This window comes from Bos mutus, chromosome 6 (genome assembly GCF_027580195.1).
Source record: "Bos mutus isolate GX-2022 chromosome 6, NWIPB_WYAK_1.1, whole genome shotgun sequence".
In the NCBI taxonomy this organism is placed as follows: Eukaryota; Metazoa; Chordata; class Mammalia; order Artiodactyla; family Bovidae; genus Bos; species Bos mutus.
Genome location: NC_091622.1, coordinates 110,408,436 through 110,422,131, shown reverse-complemented (window position 1 = coordinate 110,422,131; position 13,696 = coordinate 110,408,436). Strand labels below are relative to the sequence as shown.

The window sequence follows — 13,696 nt, the reverse complement described above, 5'->3', positions numbered from 1 at the left end:
CTGAACTTTCAGTAAGAATGTATCTGATATTAAAGAAATGTGTAACCAAGGCCTAGCAATTCTTTTAATTTTAATATAGCTTCTTTCCCCCAGAATATATTTATTTGATACTTTTTTTAAAAAAGGATAATTCATAAATGTAATCATTTATTGTTGGGGGAAAAAATAAGTGAAGGCAGGCAACTGCCTATTCAACACCAGCCCATCAGACCTCACTGAGTCCTGTTCTAAGCACTTTGGTGTATTATCTCAACCATCTGCACAACAATCCTAGTAGGCCTATGCCATTTTGCAAAGGAAGAAACACCAGCAGAGAGAGGAGGGAGGGTCAAGTGAACCAAACAAGAGGCAGGGCCAGGACTCAAGCCAGGCAGTGTGGTAAAAGAGCTGGGAAAAATACCATAGAAAGGATTTGTGAGGATAGAAAATCTCCAGTGATATAATACAGAGACAGTGGGGGAAATAACCCTGCAGTATATGTGAGATGACAGAGAGAAAAGAAAAAATATTGGGGCAGCTAACCTGGATATGGGAATAAGACACTGACCCAAGCCTTCCTACCTGGGAAGCTTGTTGCTGATGTAAAAAAGGATTTAAGAAAGGATTCTGTGTGGGCAGGAGACTCAGTCTTACATAACAGGCTTGCTGTTTCCTCTTTACGTGCAAGATAGTGAATTAGTTAAGAAAAGTCAAAATAGGATGTTGCAAATTCATCACTCCAAGCCCTTCAAAAAGCAAAGCACTTTCAAGTAAATTCATGTATTAAAAATGGGAGGGGAGGTTTACCTTTTTATACAGGGTTTCCAGTTCTGCCTTAATGTCCTGCTCCTGTGTCAACATGGGTGGCCGCGAAGGAACCGGCTTGATGGGGTTTGGCAGTGCCAGGATCCTCCCATCATCTCCGAACCATCTCCTCCCCTAGGATCAAGCAGAAGGACAGAAAATAGTTTACAAAAATAAACAGTGTTTGTGGGGAAATTCTCTGTCACCGTGTATATTTCATGCACCTCCCCCTGGTCCTGTAGATCTTTTATTTTTTTTTTAAATATTTATTTTAAATTAACGATAATTGCTTTACAATAGTGCTTTGGTTTCTGCCATATATCAACATGAATTAGCCACAGCCGAGAGAAATATCAACAACCTCAGGACATTAAAAGACGCTTATTTCTTGGAAGGAAAGTTATGACCAATCTAGATAGCATATTAAAAAACAGAGACATTACTTTGCCAAAAAAGGTCCATCTAGTCAGGGCTATGGTTTTTCCAGTGGTCATATATGAATGTGAGAGTTGGACCATGAAGAAAGCCGAAGAACTGATGCTTTTGAACTGTGGTGTTGGAGAAGACTCTTGAGAGTCCCTTGGACTGCAAGGAGATCCAATCAGTCCATCCTAAAGGAGATCAGTCCTGGGTGTTCATTGAAAGGACTGATGCTGAAGCTGAAACTCCAATACTTTGACCATCTCATGCAAAGAGTTGACTCACTGGAAAAGACCCTGATGCTGGCAGGGATTGGGAACAGGAGGAGAAGGGGACGACAGAGGATGAGATGGCTGGATGGCATCACTGACTCGGTGGACATGAGTTTGAGTGAACTCCGTGAGTTGGTGATGGACAGGGAGGCCTGGTGTGCTGTGATTCATTGGGTTGCAAAGAGTCGGACACAACTGAGCAACTGAACTGAACTGAACTGAACTGAAATAGCATGAGCTTCCCTCATAGCTCAGCTAGTGAAGAATCTGTCTGCAGTGCAGGAGAATGGGGTTTGATCCCTGGGTCGGGAAGATTCCCTGGAGAACCCACTCCAGTATTCTTTCCTGGAGAATCTCATGGACAGAGGAGCCTGGTGGGCTACAGTCCATGGGTCACAAAAGTTGGACACGACTTAGCGACTAAACCACCACCACCATATAGCACAGGGAACTCTACTCAGTACTCTGCAATGGCTATGTGCGAAAAGAATCCACATTAAAAAAAAAAGTGGCTATATGTATATCCTGCAACTAACACAACACTGTAAATCAACTGTATTCCAATGAAAATTTTAAAAAATTGAGTCCTCAGTAACGCCTCTCCGCCGCCCAGAGTTAAGATATAGTTTTCAGCCCCCTCCTGATAAAAAAAAGTTTAAGAAAAAGCTAATAGAGTGCTTGGGCTTCCTTTGTGGCTCAGCTGGTAAAGAATCTGCCTGCAATGCAGGAGACCTGTGTTTGATCGGTGGGTTGGGAAGATCCCCTGAAGAAGGAAAAGGCTACCCACTCCAGTATTCTGGCCTGGGTATTCATACACTACAGTCCAAGGGGTCACAAAGAGTTGGACACAACTGAGTGACTTTCATTTTCACGTTAAAAGGAGTGGTTAAGAAAAGCATATTTTCTATGAAACAATTTTTAAAAATATATTTTTAAGTTTTTTGGCTGCACTGGCATCTCTGTTGCTATGCAGGGGCTCTCTCTATTGGGGTGAGCAGGGTCTAACCTCTAGCTGCAATGCTGGGCCTTCTAATTGTGGCAGCTTCTCCTGTTGCAGAGCACAGGGTCTAGGCACACGGACTTCAGTGGCGGTGGCTCCCAGGCTCTAGAGCGTGGCTCAGTAGCTGCGGTGCGCTGGCTTAGTTGCCCCGTGGCATGTGGGATCTTCCTGGACCAGGGACTGAATTCGTGTCCCTGCATTGGCAGGTGGATTCTTAACCACTGGACCACCAGGGAAATTGTATTCGTGAAAATTTCAAGACAGACGACCATGGCGAAAAACAATTGAGGACATTCTCTCTTGGGACAATTAAAAATTTCTGTAAATTGGGAAAAGGTTTGCCAATATCTGGTTTAGTAGGAAGAGCCTGAATCCAGCTTGGGAAAGGTAGGATTGAGCGAGAGCGGTGATGTTTGAGGGTCACTAAAGGAATTGACGACAAATTAAAAAACAATAACAACAAAACAGTGACAGAATGAACCAGTCTGCAGACACCTTCAGGAGGAAATGAGCCCCACCCCGCAGTGACAACGTCAGGATTAAGACCCTCTGTGAATCCCTCCTTGTCTACACCAGAGAACAGGGCTGAGAGCTCACCGGTTCCTGGGTCAGGAGCCTGTTCTCCATGATGTTCTGGTTGGTTCGCGGCACCTCCGGCCTTGCCCCGATGTAAAGGCCTTCATCTTCCAGGTACCTGGGTTGCACGTTCTCAGGAAGCTTTTTATACGTGGGCACTAGACAGTTCATAAGCACACACGAGCCACGTCAGTGCTGACCTGAACATCTCAAACTGCAGTCTGGTGAATACAGTCACCAGCAGAGGTTTTACTTTTGTTCTTGGGAAGTGCAAATGCCCCAAACTGATGTCCAGAAGCAGGACCAAGGGGAAGGTGAACGTGTTTTCCTGCAGCACCATGTTGGAGAATCATGAAATAATTCGATACCTAACTGGCCCACGTGGCTTCGCACACTGCGAGGAGTATGGTACCCAGATCAGAGGGACGCTGCTGGCCTCATCAGTGGCGTGAGCCTGGGCCAGCCTCTTCTCTGAACTCTGTCCTCTCGTACATAAGGGATGAAAATATCAGTCTTTCTGGGCTCCTGGGAGAATTAAATGGGGTGAAGGATGGGGAAGTGCTTTGTAAATTACAAAGTTTGCTGGAGTCCACATGACTTCATTTACTTCCTCACTCTTTGATCTGTTCATAGAACAGATCTTTGTGGATAGTCTGTCTGTGGGAGCGACAGGCAGCAACAGCCTGCCAAGGACTGTTGGGGGATAATGGCTTTATAATACTGTGTTGGCTTTTGCCACACATCAACATGAATCAGTTATAGGTATACATATGTCCCCTCTCTCCTGAACCTTCCCCCCACCTCTCACCCTATCTCACTGCTCTAGGTTGTGAAGAGCACCGGACTTGAGCTCCCTGTGTCATACAGCAAATTCCCACTGGCTATCTATTTTACCAACCTAGACAGCACATTAAAAAGCAGAGACATTACTTTGTCAACAAAGGTCCGTCTTAGTCAAAGCTATGTTTTTCCAGTAGTCATGTATGGATGTGAGAGTCAGACTATAAAGAAAGTTGAGCACTGAAGAATTGATGCTTTTGAACTGTGGTGTTGGAGAAGACTCTTGAGAGTCCCTAGTTCTGCAAGGAGATCCAACCAACCCAACCAATTTCCTAAAGGAAATCAGTCCTGAATATTCATTTAAGGAATGATGCTGAAGCTGAAACTCCAATACTTTGGCCACCTGATGTGAAGAACTGACTTGGAAAAGACCCTGATACTGGGAAAGATTGAAGGCAGGAGAAGGGGATGACAGAGGATGAGATGGTTGGATGGCATCACCGACTTGATGGACATGAGTTTGAGTAAACTCCGGGAGATGGTGATGGACAGGGAGGCCTGGAGTGCTGCAGTCTATGGGGTCACAGAGTCAGACACAACTAAGCGACTGAACTGAACTGAACTGATCTACTTTACACATGGTGATGCGTATGTTTCCACGCTACTCTCTCAAAGTGATGTAGACATAGAGAACAGACTTGCGGACACAGTGGGAGAAGGAATGAGTAGGATGATTTGAACCTGTTTCTTCATTATTAAGTCAGATTAGAAATTGGGTTCAGTTGTGGAAATTGGGCATTTTTATACATCTGGAGAAGGAAATGTCTACCCACTCCAGTATTCTTGCCTAGGAAACCGCATGGACAGAGGAGCCAGGCGAGTTATCGTCCATGGGGTCACAAAGAGTCGGACATGACTGAGCGACTAACACTTTCACTTTAGCTTTACACACCATCTCTATTTTGTCTGAAGGAAAACAAGGATGCTGAAACTGGGCAGGAAGATAAAGAGAGAAAGTACCTGTCCGTCTGCTGGGTACAAACAGGAGCTCTTTCTCCTTCTGCAGCCGAACGTGGACACTTTGATAATCAGCAGGTCTGACTGCCACAAAGTCTTCAGCTGTGTGATCTAAGCCCAGGAGAAGATCCTCCGAATCTTTGCCATCCAACCACTCTTCCTCATCCTGCATCACATTAAAGAACGTCAAGGAACAATCCCGCAAATATAGTTAGTGACGGTGAATGTGTTAGTTGCTGATTGGCTCTGACTTTGTGACCCTGTGGACTGGAGCCTGCCAGGCTCCTCTGTCCATGGGATTCTCCAGGCAAGAATACTGGAGTGGGTTGCCATGCTCTCCTCCAGGGCATCTTCCCAACCCAGGGATCAAACCCAGGTCTCTCGCATTGCAGGCAGATTTTTTACCATCTGAGCCACCAGGGAAGCAAGCTCCGGGAGTTGGTGATGGACAGGGAAGCCTGCCGTGCTGCAGTCCATGGGGTCGCAAAGAGTCGGACACGACCGAGTGACTGAACTGACTGAGCCACCAGGGAAGTCCCAAAGACAATTAACGTACTTGGAAAAACAATCCATGATATTAAATGCACCAAACAACATATCCTAAGACAAAGTTACCTTTTCCTTTTATCTTTTTCTGAAAGAAAGCATAAAGCGATGCTGACTTTCCTATTTAATATGCTTTGTTTTTCCACTATTCCACATACTTGGAAAACGCCAAAATCACAAGGGTCAGAAGAGATGTGCTAAGCAAGGCAAGTGGAACCTCAGTGAGTGTGTCCTCCTTTGCGGGTGTCTATTCTCTGACAATGACTTAAAGAACTTGGGTTCATGACTTATGCATAATTTAACCTTCGGCCTTGGCACTAACCCCACGGGAAAGGTACCAAGTGTGGGGTCCACACCCTGTTCAGATTGCCTGGGCTTGACTCCCAGCTTTGCCTTGTACTGCCTGGGTGACTGTGAGGAATTTACCTACCCTTCAGATCCCTGGTTTTCTTATTTTCAAGATTGGCATATTAATAGATCTTATTTCCTTGGGTTTTGTGAGAATAAAAATTAAATGATGCATGTAAAAATTCTAAGCACAGAACCTGTAATCACAAATGCCAGCTGAAGTATTTTAACGTAGTTTGAATATTTTCCAAACTTTTCTGCTTTTTCTTTCTCTTCCTTCTCCTTTTTTCCTTCTTTTCTTTCTCTGTCTTGTTCTTCTTTCTAAAGTTTAAACCTGACATCCATCTAAGAGCAGCACCCTTTAAAATGCTATGGAGACTGCCAGGTAGCTGAAGACAATGGCTGTAGCCTAATTACCTAATATTTCCTTGCTAAATACACAAAATAATAAAAAGAGTAAAGTAAATCTGCATAGTAACCAAGCTCTCAGCAAGAGCTGAAGGCAGAGAATGTCAGAAACTTCAAAAGGTGAAAAGAGAAAATATCCCGCAGTATCAGTGTGTGACCCTTTTTGTTCCTGCCCCAAGCTCTACTTTGAGCAAGGACAGGCTGAGAAAACTTCAGAGAAGACAGCAGAGCAAAGCCAGCACCTGCAGCTGGTTCACCAGAAAGACTGCATCAACGGTGAGTGTGAAAATACTCGCACAAAGTTTGTCTTATTCATTTCAGATAACTGGCTTATTTCACTTAGCATAATGTCTTTAAGGTTCAGCCATGTTTAGCATTTATTCTAATTTCCTTCCTTCATGCTAAATAATATTCTCTTGTATATACCACCTTTTACTCATCCATTCTTCTCTTGATGGGCAGTTAGATTGCTTTCACTTTTGGCTACTGTAAATAATGCTTCTATTAACTTGAGTATACAGTGATCTGAATGCCTGCTTTTAATTCTTTGGGGTATATACCCAGGATTGGGGTTGCTGGATCATATGGTCGTTCTATGTTTAAATTTTTGAAGAGCCACTGGGATTTTTCACAGCAGCTACACCACCTTGCAACAGCATGAGCAATGCACAAGTTTCTCTGCATCCTTGCCAACACTTGTCTGCCCTCCCTTCATTCTTTCCTTCCTATCTATCTCCTATCTATTTTTAATAGTCATTCTAATTTGTGTAAGGTGGTATCTCATTGTGGTTTTGATTTGCATTTCCCTAATGATTAGTGCTAAGCATCTTTTTATGTACTTTTTCGCCATTTGTGTATCTTCCTTGGAGAGATGGCTATTCAAGTCTGCCCATTTTTCATGGTGTGTTTTCTCTGGTCTCACATATCCCACCCACAATTACAGAATCTGAGTTGTAGCTTGGGTGTGGTATGGGGCACAGAAAACTGTTCACCTGTAAGGCTGAGAGGAGAGAGCACTAGGCTGCATTTGCCTTGGAGAGGCAGACATTTTTGTATGTGAAATGAATACTAATCCTTGTGTGGAGTCTAGCAAGAAAAATCTGCAAACTGTATTGCACCACTTTTTTTCCCCACGAGAGAGAGAAAGCTGAATATACTTAATCAAGGCCCCCACTCCCCAAATTATAGGGTGAAATTGAGGCTACAGAAAGTAATGTGAACCTAGCATTCACAGCACTTTTAGGACCTGCGTTTGATATTGTCCTGGAGGTCTCCGAGACTATCCTCAGTTCTTTTCATTCTTTTTACTTTATTCTGCTCTTCAGAAGTTACTTCCACCATTTTATCTTCCAGCTCTTCTGCTATTGATTCCTTCTAGAGTAGTTTTAATTTCAGTAATTGTGCTGTTTGTCTCTGAATGTTTATTCTTTAATTCTTCTAGGTCTTGCTTAATCAATTCATGCATTTTCTCCATTTTGTTTTCAAGGTTTTTGATCATCTTTACTATCATTATTCTGAATTCTTTTCCAGGTAGTTTGCCTATTTCCTCTTCATTTGTTTGGACTTGGGTTTCTAGTTTGTTCCTTCATCTGTGTAGGATTTCTCTGCCTTTTCATTATTATTGTTTTAACTTATTGTGTTTGAGGTCTCCTTTTCCCAGGCTTCAAGGTTGAATTCTTTCTTCCTTTTGGTTTCTGCCCTCCTAAGGTTGGTCCAGTGATTGGTATAAGCTTATAGGGTGAGGTTTGTGCTGAATTTTCGTTTGTTTGTGTATTTGTTTGTTTTCCCTCTGATGGGCAAGGCTGAGTGAGGTGGTGATCCTTCTGCTGGTGGCTGGGTTTGTAGTTTTTAGTCTGTTGTTTAGATGAGGTGTCCTGCACAGGGTGCTACTGGTGGTTGGGTGATGCCGGGTCTTGTATTCAGGTGATTTTCTTTGTGTGAGTTCTCACTATTTGATACTCCCTGGGGTTAGTTATCTGGTAGTCTAGGGTCTTGAAGTCTGTGCTCCCACTCCAGAGGATCAGGGCTTGATCTCTTCTAGCTGTTTGTTTTTAAACCCACTCTCTCTTCTTTTCCAGTTAAGTTCATTCCAGGCTCTTTTAAAGCTATGATCATTCTTCTTTTCTCCATGATCTCCTGTATCTAGTTCTGTTCAGTTCAGTCGCTCAGTCGTGTCTGACTCTTTGTGACCCCATGAATCACAGCACGCCAGGCCTCCCTGTCCATCGCCAACTCCCGGAGTTCACTCAAACTCACGTCCATTGAGTCAGTGATGCCATCCAGCCATCTCATCCTCTGTCGTCCCCTTCTCCTCCTGCCCCCAATCCCTCCCAGCATCAGGCTCTTTTCAAATGAGTCAGTTCTTCGCATGAGGTGGACAAAGTATTGGAATTTCAGCTTCAGCATCAGTCCTTACAATGAACACCCAGCACTGATCTCCTTTAGGATGGACTGGTTGGATCTCCTTGCAGTCCAAGGGACTCTCAAGAGTCTTCTCCAACACCACAGTTCAAAAGCATCAATTCTTTGGCACTCAGCTTTCTTCACAGTCCAACTCTTGCATCCATACATGACTACTGGAAAAACCATAGCCTTGACTAGACGGACCTATGTTGGCAAAGTAATGTCTCTGCTTTTGAATATGCTATCTAGGTTGGTCATAACTTTCCTTCCAAGCAGTAAGTGTCTTTTAACTTCATGGCTGCAATCACCATCTGCAGTGATTTTGGAGCCCAAAAAATAAAGTCTGACACTGTTTCCACTGTTTCCCCATCTATTTCCCATGATGGGACCAGATGCCATGATCTGGACCAGATGCCATGATTCGTTTTCTGAATGTTGAGCTTTAAGCCAACTTTTTCGCTCTCCTCTTTCACTTTCATCAAGAGGCTCTTTAGTTCTTCTTCACTTTCTGCCATAAGAGCGGTGTCATCTGCATATCTGAGGTATTGATATTTCTCCCGGCAATCTTGATTCCAGCTTGTGCTTCTTCCAGTCCAGCGTTTCTTATGATGTACTCTGCATATGTTAAATAAGCAGGGTGACAATATACAGCCTTGACAGACTCCTTTTCCTATTTGAAACCAGTCTGTTGTTCCATGTCCAGTTCTAACTGTTGCTTCCTGACCTGCATATAGGTTTCTCAAGAGGCAGGTCAGCCAGACCACCTGTATCTAGACCTGGTGCCAAAAAGTAAGGCCTCTCGTCCCAGGGAAGACCTACTAGATTGGGAACTTGGAAAAATGGCCAGCCATCTATTTTAACAAACCCTTTCAAGAGCCCTGTTGATCCTTCTGAATCATCTGAAGAGCTCAGGATGTGGATGAGCTGATCTATATGGTGGTGGTGTGTTTGCTCCTAGCCACTTTCTTCCAAGTTAGGACATCATCATCACCATCACCACCACCATCATCACTGCCATCACCACCATCAGCACCACAATCATCACTGCCACCATCACCATCACCACCTCCACCATCACCACTGCCAGCATCACGGCCATCATCACCATCACCACCATCACCACCATCATCATCACCATCATCACCATCACCACCATCACCACCATCATCATCTCACCATCACCGTCACCATCATCACCATCACCACCATCATCACCACCATCACCACCAACGTGATCATCACCATCCACCGTTAAGGTCTTCCCTCTCCTCATTACTATTCTTATACTAAATACTGTTTTGCTTACTCCTTCCTGCACAGGTGGCTCTTCTTCCTCTCCTTCCTTTTCCTCTTGGTTAGCTCCATGTCTATTTTTGGCTTTTGGTTTTTCTTCTGATTCCTCTGGTTCAGGATCAAAGTTGAAAGTAAAGAAGTTATACGCTTCCTCAGCAGAAGGGAAGCCAGGTGTAACCTACAGAGAGGAAGCAAGAATAGAATTTCAGATTATCTGTGCTGAGATAAGCTCTGCACAGTTCACTGACAGGGGGCTGGATGCTAAGAGCATTCCAGGCTTCCTAAACACATTACCTGTTGATGGTAATGAACTTTAACAAATACGACAGGCCTCCTTAGTTAAGTAACTTTAATGAGTTACTTTTAAAAAAATATAAATCAGCAATTATTTACCCTTCTACAAACACAAAAACATATTATTCACAGCAGTTAAAAGCTTTAGAAAAGATGATTAAAATGCCAAAAAGTGATTTATAGGCCAGTGCTGAGATACTTTTAATTATGAGCAATACAGGGTTTGTTAAACTTTGAAAAAATACCATTTCTGGTTTGTTTTAATTCTTGCATTAGTATCTCCCTTTTTCCCATAATAAAAGCTGGTAACAACTTCACAGCTGAACAAATCAGCTTATCAAGAACATTTCCTGTCCTTCCAGGCATTTTTCTTTCCCCACAATAGGCAGCTTTCCTTTCTAATTTCTCCATAAGATTCTAGGATTTAAAAGTAGGAATCATTCCTCATATTTTTTTCTTGCATATTTCATGCAGTCGGAGTCAGCTTATGTGTATAGTTGTCTCTCATTGACAATTTTCAAAAAACAGAAACAAATCAATAAGATACATGATTTAAAGCCTACATAATTTAAAGGTAGCATGATTTTAAAAGACAGGATTTCTCACCGGGGGTTTAGACTTGATTTTTCGTACAGAATCGTGGAACTTTACTCTTGAATGGCCTTGGGAGTCATGGTCTTGTTGAGTCCTTTGTACCTCTCTATCCAGCTATACAAATGGAAAAAAATAACAGACACATCATTTAAAGCAAGGAACTGAGGATTTTTAAAAAAACAAGCATTAGCCCTCAAAAGGCTTTATCTTCTGACCATTGATGCATCTCACAATTTCTAGGGAATGAAATGTTTACAAATATATTTGAATGGTAAAGTGGCTGATTGTTCTCTTCCTCAGCTCTGTCTCTCTCATGATTAAATGAATACAAAATTTCACAGTCAATAAACCTCCAAATGGAAATGCTATTTCACCCTAAAGGTCAGTAGATTATCCAGCTCACAGAGGATCACCTTGAAACAGTCTATGATGAAGAGCGTCAACCACATCTGACTGTAAATAAGTCCAAGTGAGTAAGGGTTGCCCCAGGCCCTGGCTCTTCCAGTCTTGTGTGAGTCTCAGAATGGCTGAGCGGGTCTCCTCAGGCGTTTATCCAGAGACATTCTGTGATGGAAGCTAGAAATACTGGGAACAGCAAGCTAAGGTGCTATGAAATTCCATGTAAGTGCAGCTGAATGTCCAGCAATGGGCAGAATAAAAATGAGGGCATCAGTTGGGTGCAATCTATCATGATATTAACAGAATACATACAATTCCAATTTATGTAAGATTCTGTGCTTTCCCTCCATTTTCTCATTTTGCAGTAGTAGGTTAAATAGATAACTGTGTGTGCGTGTTAAGTTGCTTCAGTCGTGTTTGACTCTTTGCAACTCTACGGACTGAAGCCTGCCAGGCTCTTCTGTCCATGGGGTTCTCCAGGCAAAAATGCCATGCCCTCCTCCAGGGGATCTTCCCAATCCAGAGATAGCACCCAGGTCTCCTGAATTGCAGGTGGATTCTTTACTGTCTGAGCCAACAGGGAAGCCCATGTATCCTGGAGTGGGTAGCCTATTCCTTCTCCAGGGGATTGTCCTGACCCAGGCATCAAAGTGGGGTCTCCTGCATTGCAGGCAGATTCTTTACCAGCTGAACTATCAGGGAAGCCCAGATAGTTAACTAATAGCATTCAATTATACAAAGGTTGAAGCAGTGGTAATGAATAAATTTCACAGTGCAATGCAGAGTTAATATTTGTCTTGGTAAATTCCAGAATTTTAAGTGGCTCTTTTGAAGACAAGGAAGGAAGCAGATGAGTATTATGTAATGTAAGGATAAACACGTTTAAAAATTGGTGGCGGTGGTTTAGTCACTAAGTTGTGTTCAACTCTTTTGTGACTGCATGGACCATAGCCCACCAGACTCCTCTGTCCATGGGATTTCCCAGGCAAGAATACTGGAGTGGGTTGCCATTTCCTTCTCCAGGGGAATCTTCTAGACTCAGGGATCGAACCCATATTTCCTGCTTGGTAGGCAGATTCTTTACCACTGAGCCACCAGGGAAGGGTCAGGAAGGCTTTCTAAGGGTCTGCTAAGTTCAATCTTTCCCATAAAACAAGGCTAAACCTTTCTTGCCCACTGTTGAAGATGCCATTCTGCTCCTGTCTGCCTCAGAATCCCTCACCTTCTAGAGCCCAAGACAGAGACTGATACATTTGAAACACATAAATAAGCCAAGGAGTCAACCGATCAGAGAGATGAGAAGCTTAGCTCTGTATAGGCAAGCCTCAGGTTTTAGAGACATCTAAAGACTGATAATAAAACAGAAGAAGACCAGGCAGAAAGTCTAACGTTAGCAATTTAAAAAATAAAATAAGTAGGTAAAGTTCCATTTGGCAAATATGTGTATGTGGAGATCAGTATTTTATTCTTTCTGTTTCTTTCCATTTCTTTCTGTATCAGCTTGACAGAAAGGACAGGAAGTTTGGACAATATAATTTCTTTGGTATCTTTTAAAATTATAAGATTGACAGTTTTACTATGATATGTATGGACTTGATCAAAACGGTGGTAATTTAATTTTTATCAAAATCTCAAAGTATTTAAAAGTTTATAAATTATATTAGCATAAGAAAAGCCATTAAATGTATTTAAAATGACTGTGTGCGAATTAAATTTTAAAGAACTATTATCTATAATATCTTCATAAAAGCTTAAAGTAATAATATTCAATTTCAAGTGAATGCCTATGATGATGTGTGCTGTGTCCAGCTAGGAATTCTTTCTCATCCTTGAATTTGTTGTAACCTCCAAGAAGGCTCTATGACCCTCTTCTAGCTTGAGCTAGACAATCTCAAGTCTCATTATTTTTACCAAAGCATAATTACAAAATATAATAGTTCCTGCCCTGACCTCTCTTCTAACTACTAATCAATATTTTTAATTCCCTAAAGACAGCCTAATCTAGATGGTCTTGCTGATATCTCTGCAGTATATTCGCAGTATCAGGAATGATACTAATCAAGCTAAACGATTTGCAAATAATTTCTCCCATTATGTGTGTTGTCTTTTCACGTTTTTCTTGGTTTCCTTTGAACTGGAAACGTGTTTAATTCTGATGAAGTCCAGTGTGCTGATTTATTCCTTTGCCACTTGTGTTTTTGAGTCACAGATAAGAATCCATTACCTAAGGCAAGAAACCATTGCCTAAGGCAAGACACGTCATATTTTACATAACCTGGCTCCCAGGGAAGTGCCCTTTCCAAGGCTTCCTCAAGGCACCCACCATGGCTATTAACCAGCCTGCACTTCCACTGTCTGATCACCTGCCTGTCATCCCCACTGGGCTCCTTGACTGTCACTGCTGTGTGTTCAGAGTCCACTGGACAGCCGGCAGGAAGGAGCCTCTGAGAGATGCTGGCGACAGGTCGAATGTGTCAAGGGATCAGAACCTCGGGCACCTGGGACAATGAGCCAGGTCCACAAAACAGAGACATTTTGGTCATGCCTAGTGGAGACCCAGGAG

At 42.7% G+C, this 13,696-nt stretch overlaps 1 protein-coding gene across 1 annotated transcript in view; it reads right to left on the bottom strand.

Annotated features, from left to right (window-relative positions):
* CC2D2A (coiled-coil and C2 domain containing 2A) overlaps positions 1-13,696 on the bottom strand; it is a 131,304-nt gene that overhangs the window by 81,463 nt on the left and 36,145 nt on the right. The window contains 5 exon segments of the mRNA XM_070372718.1: positions 787-918; positions 3,073-3,209; positions 4,852-5,014; positions 9,860-10,024; positions 10,747-10,848. Coding sequence (XP_070228819.1) covers positions 787-918; positions 3,073-3,209; positions 4,852-5,014; positions 9,860-10,024; positions 10,747-10,848 — 699 coding nt within the window.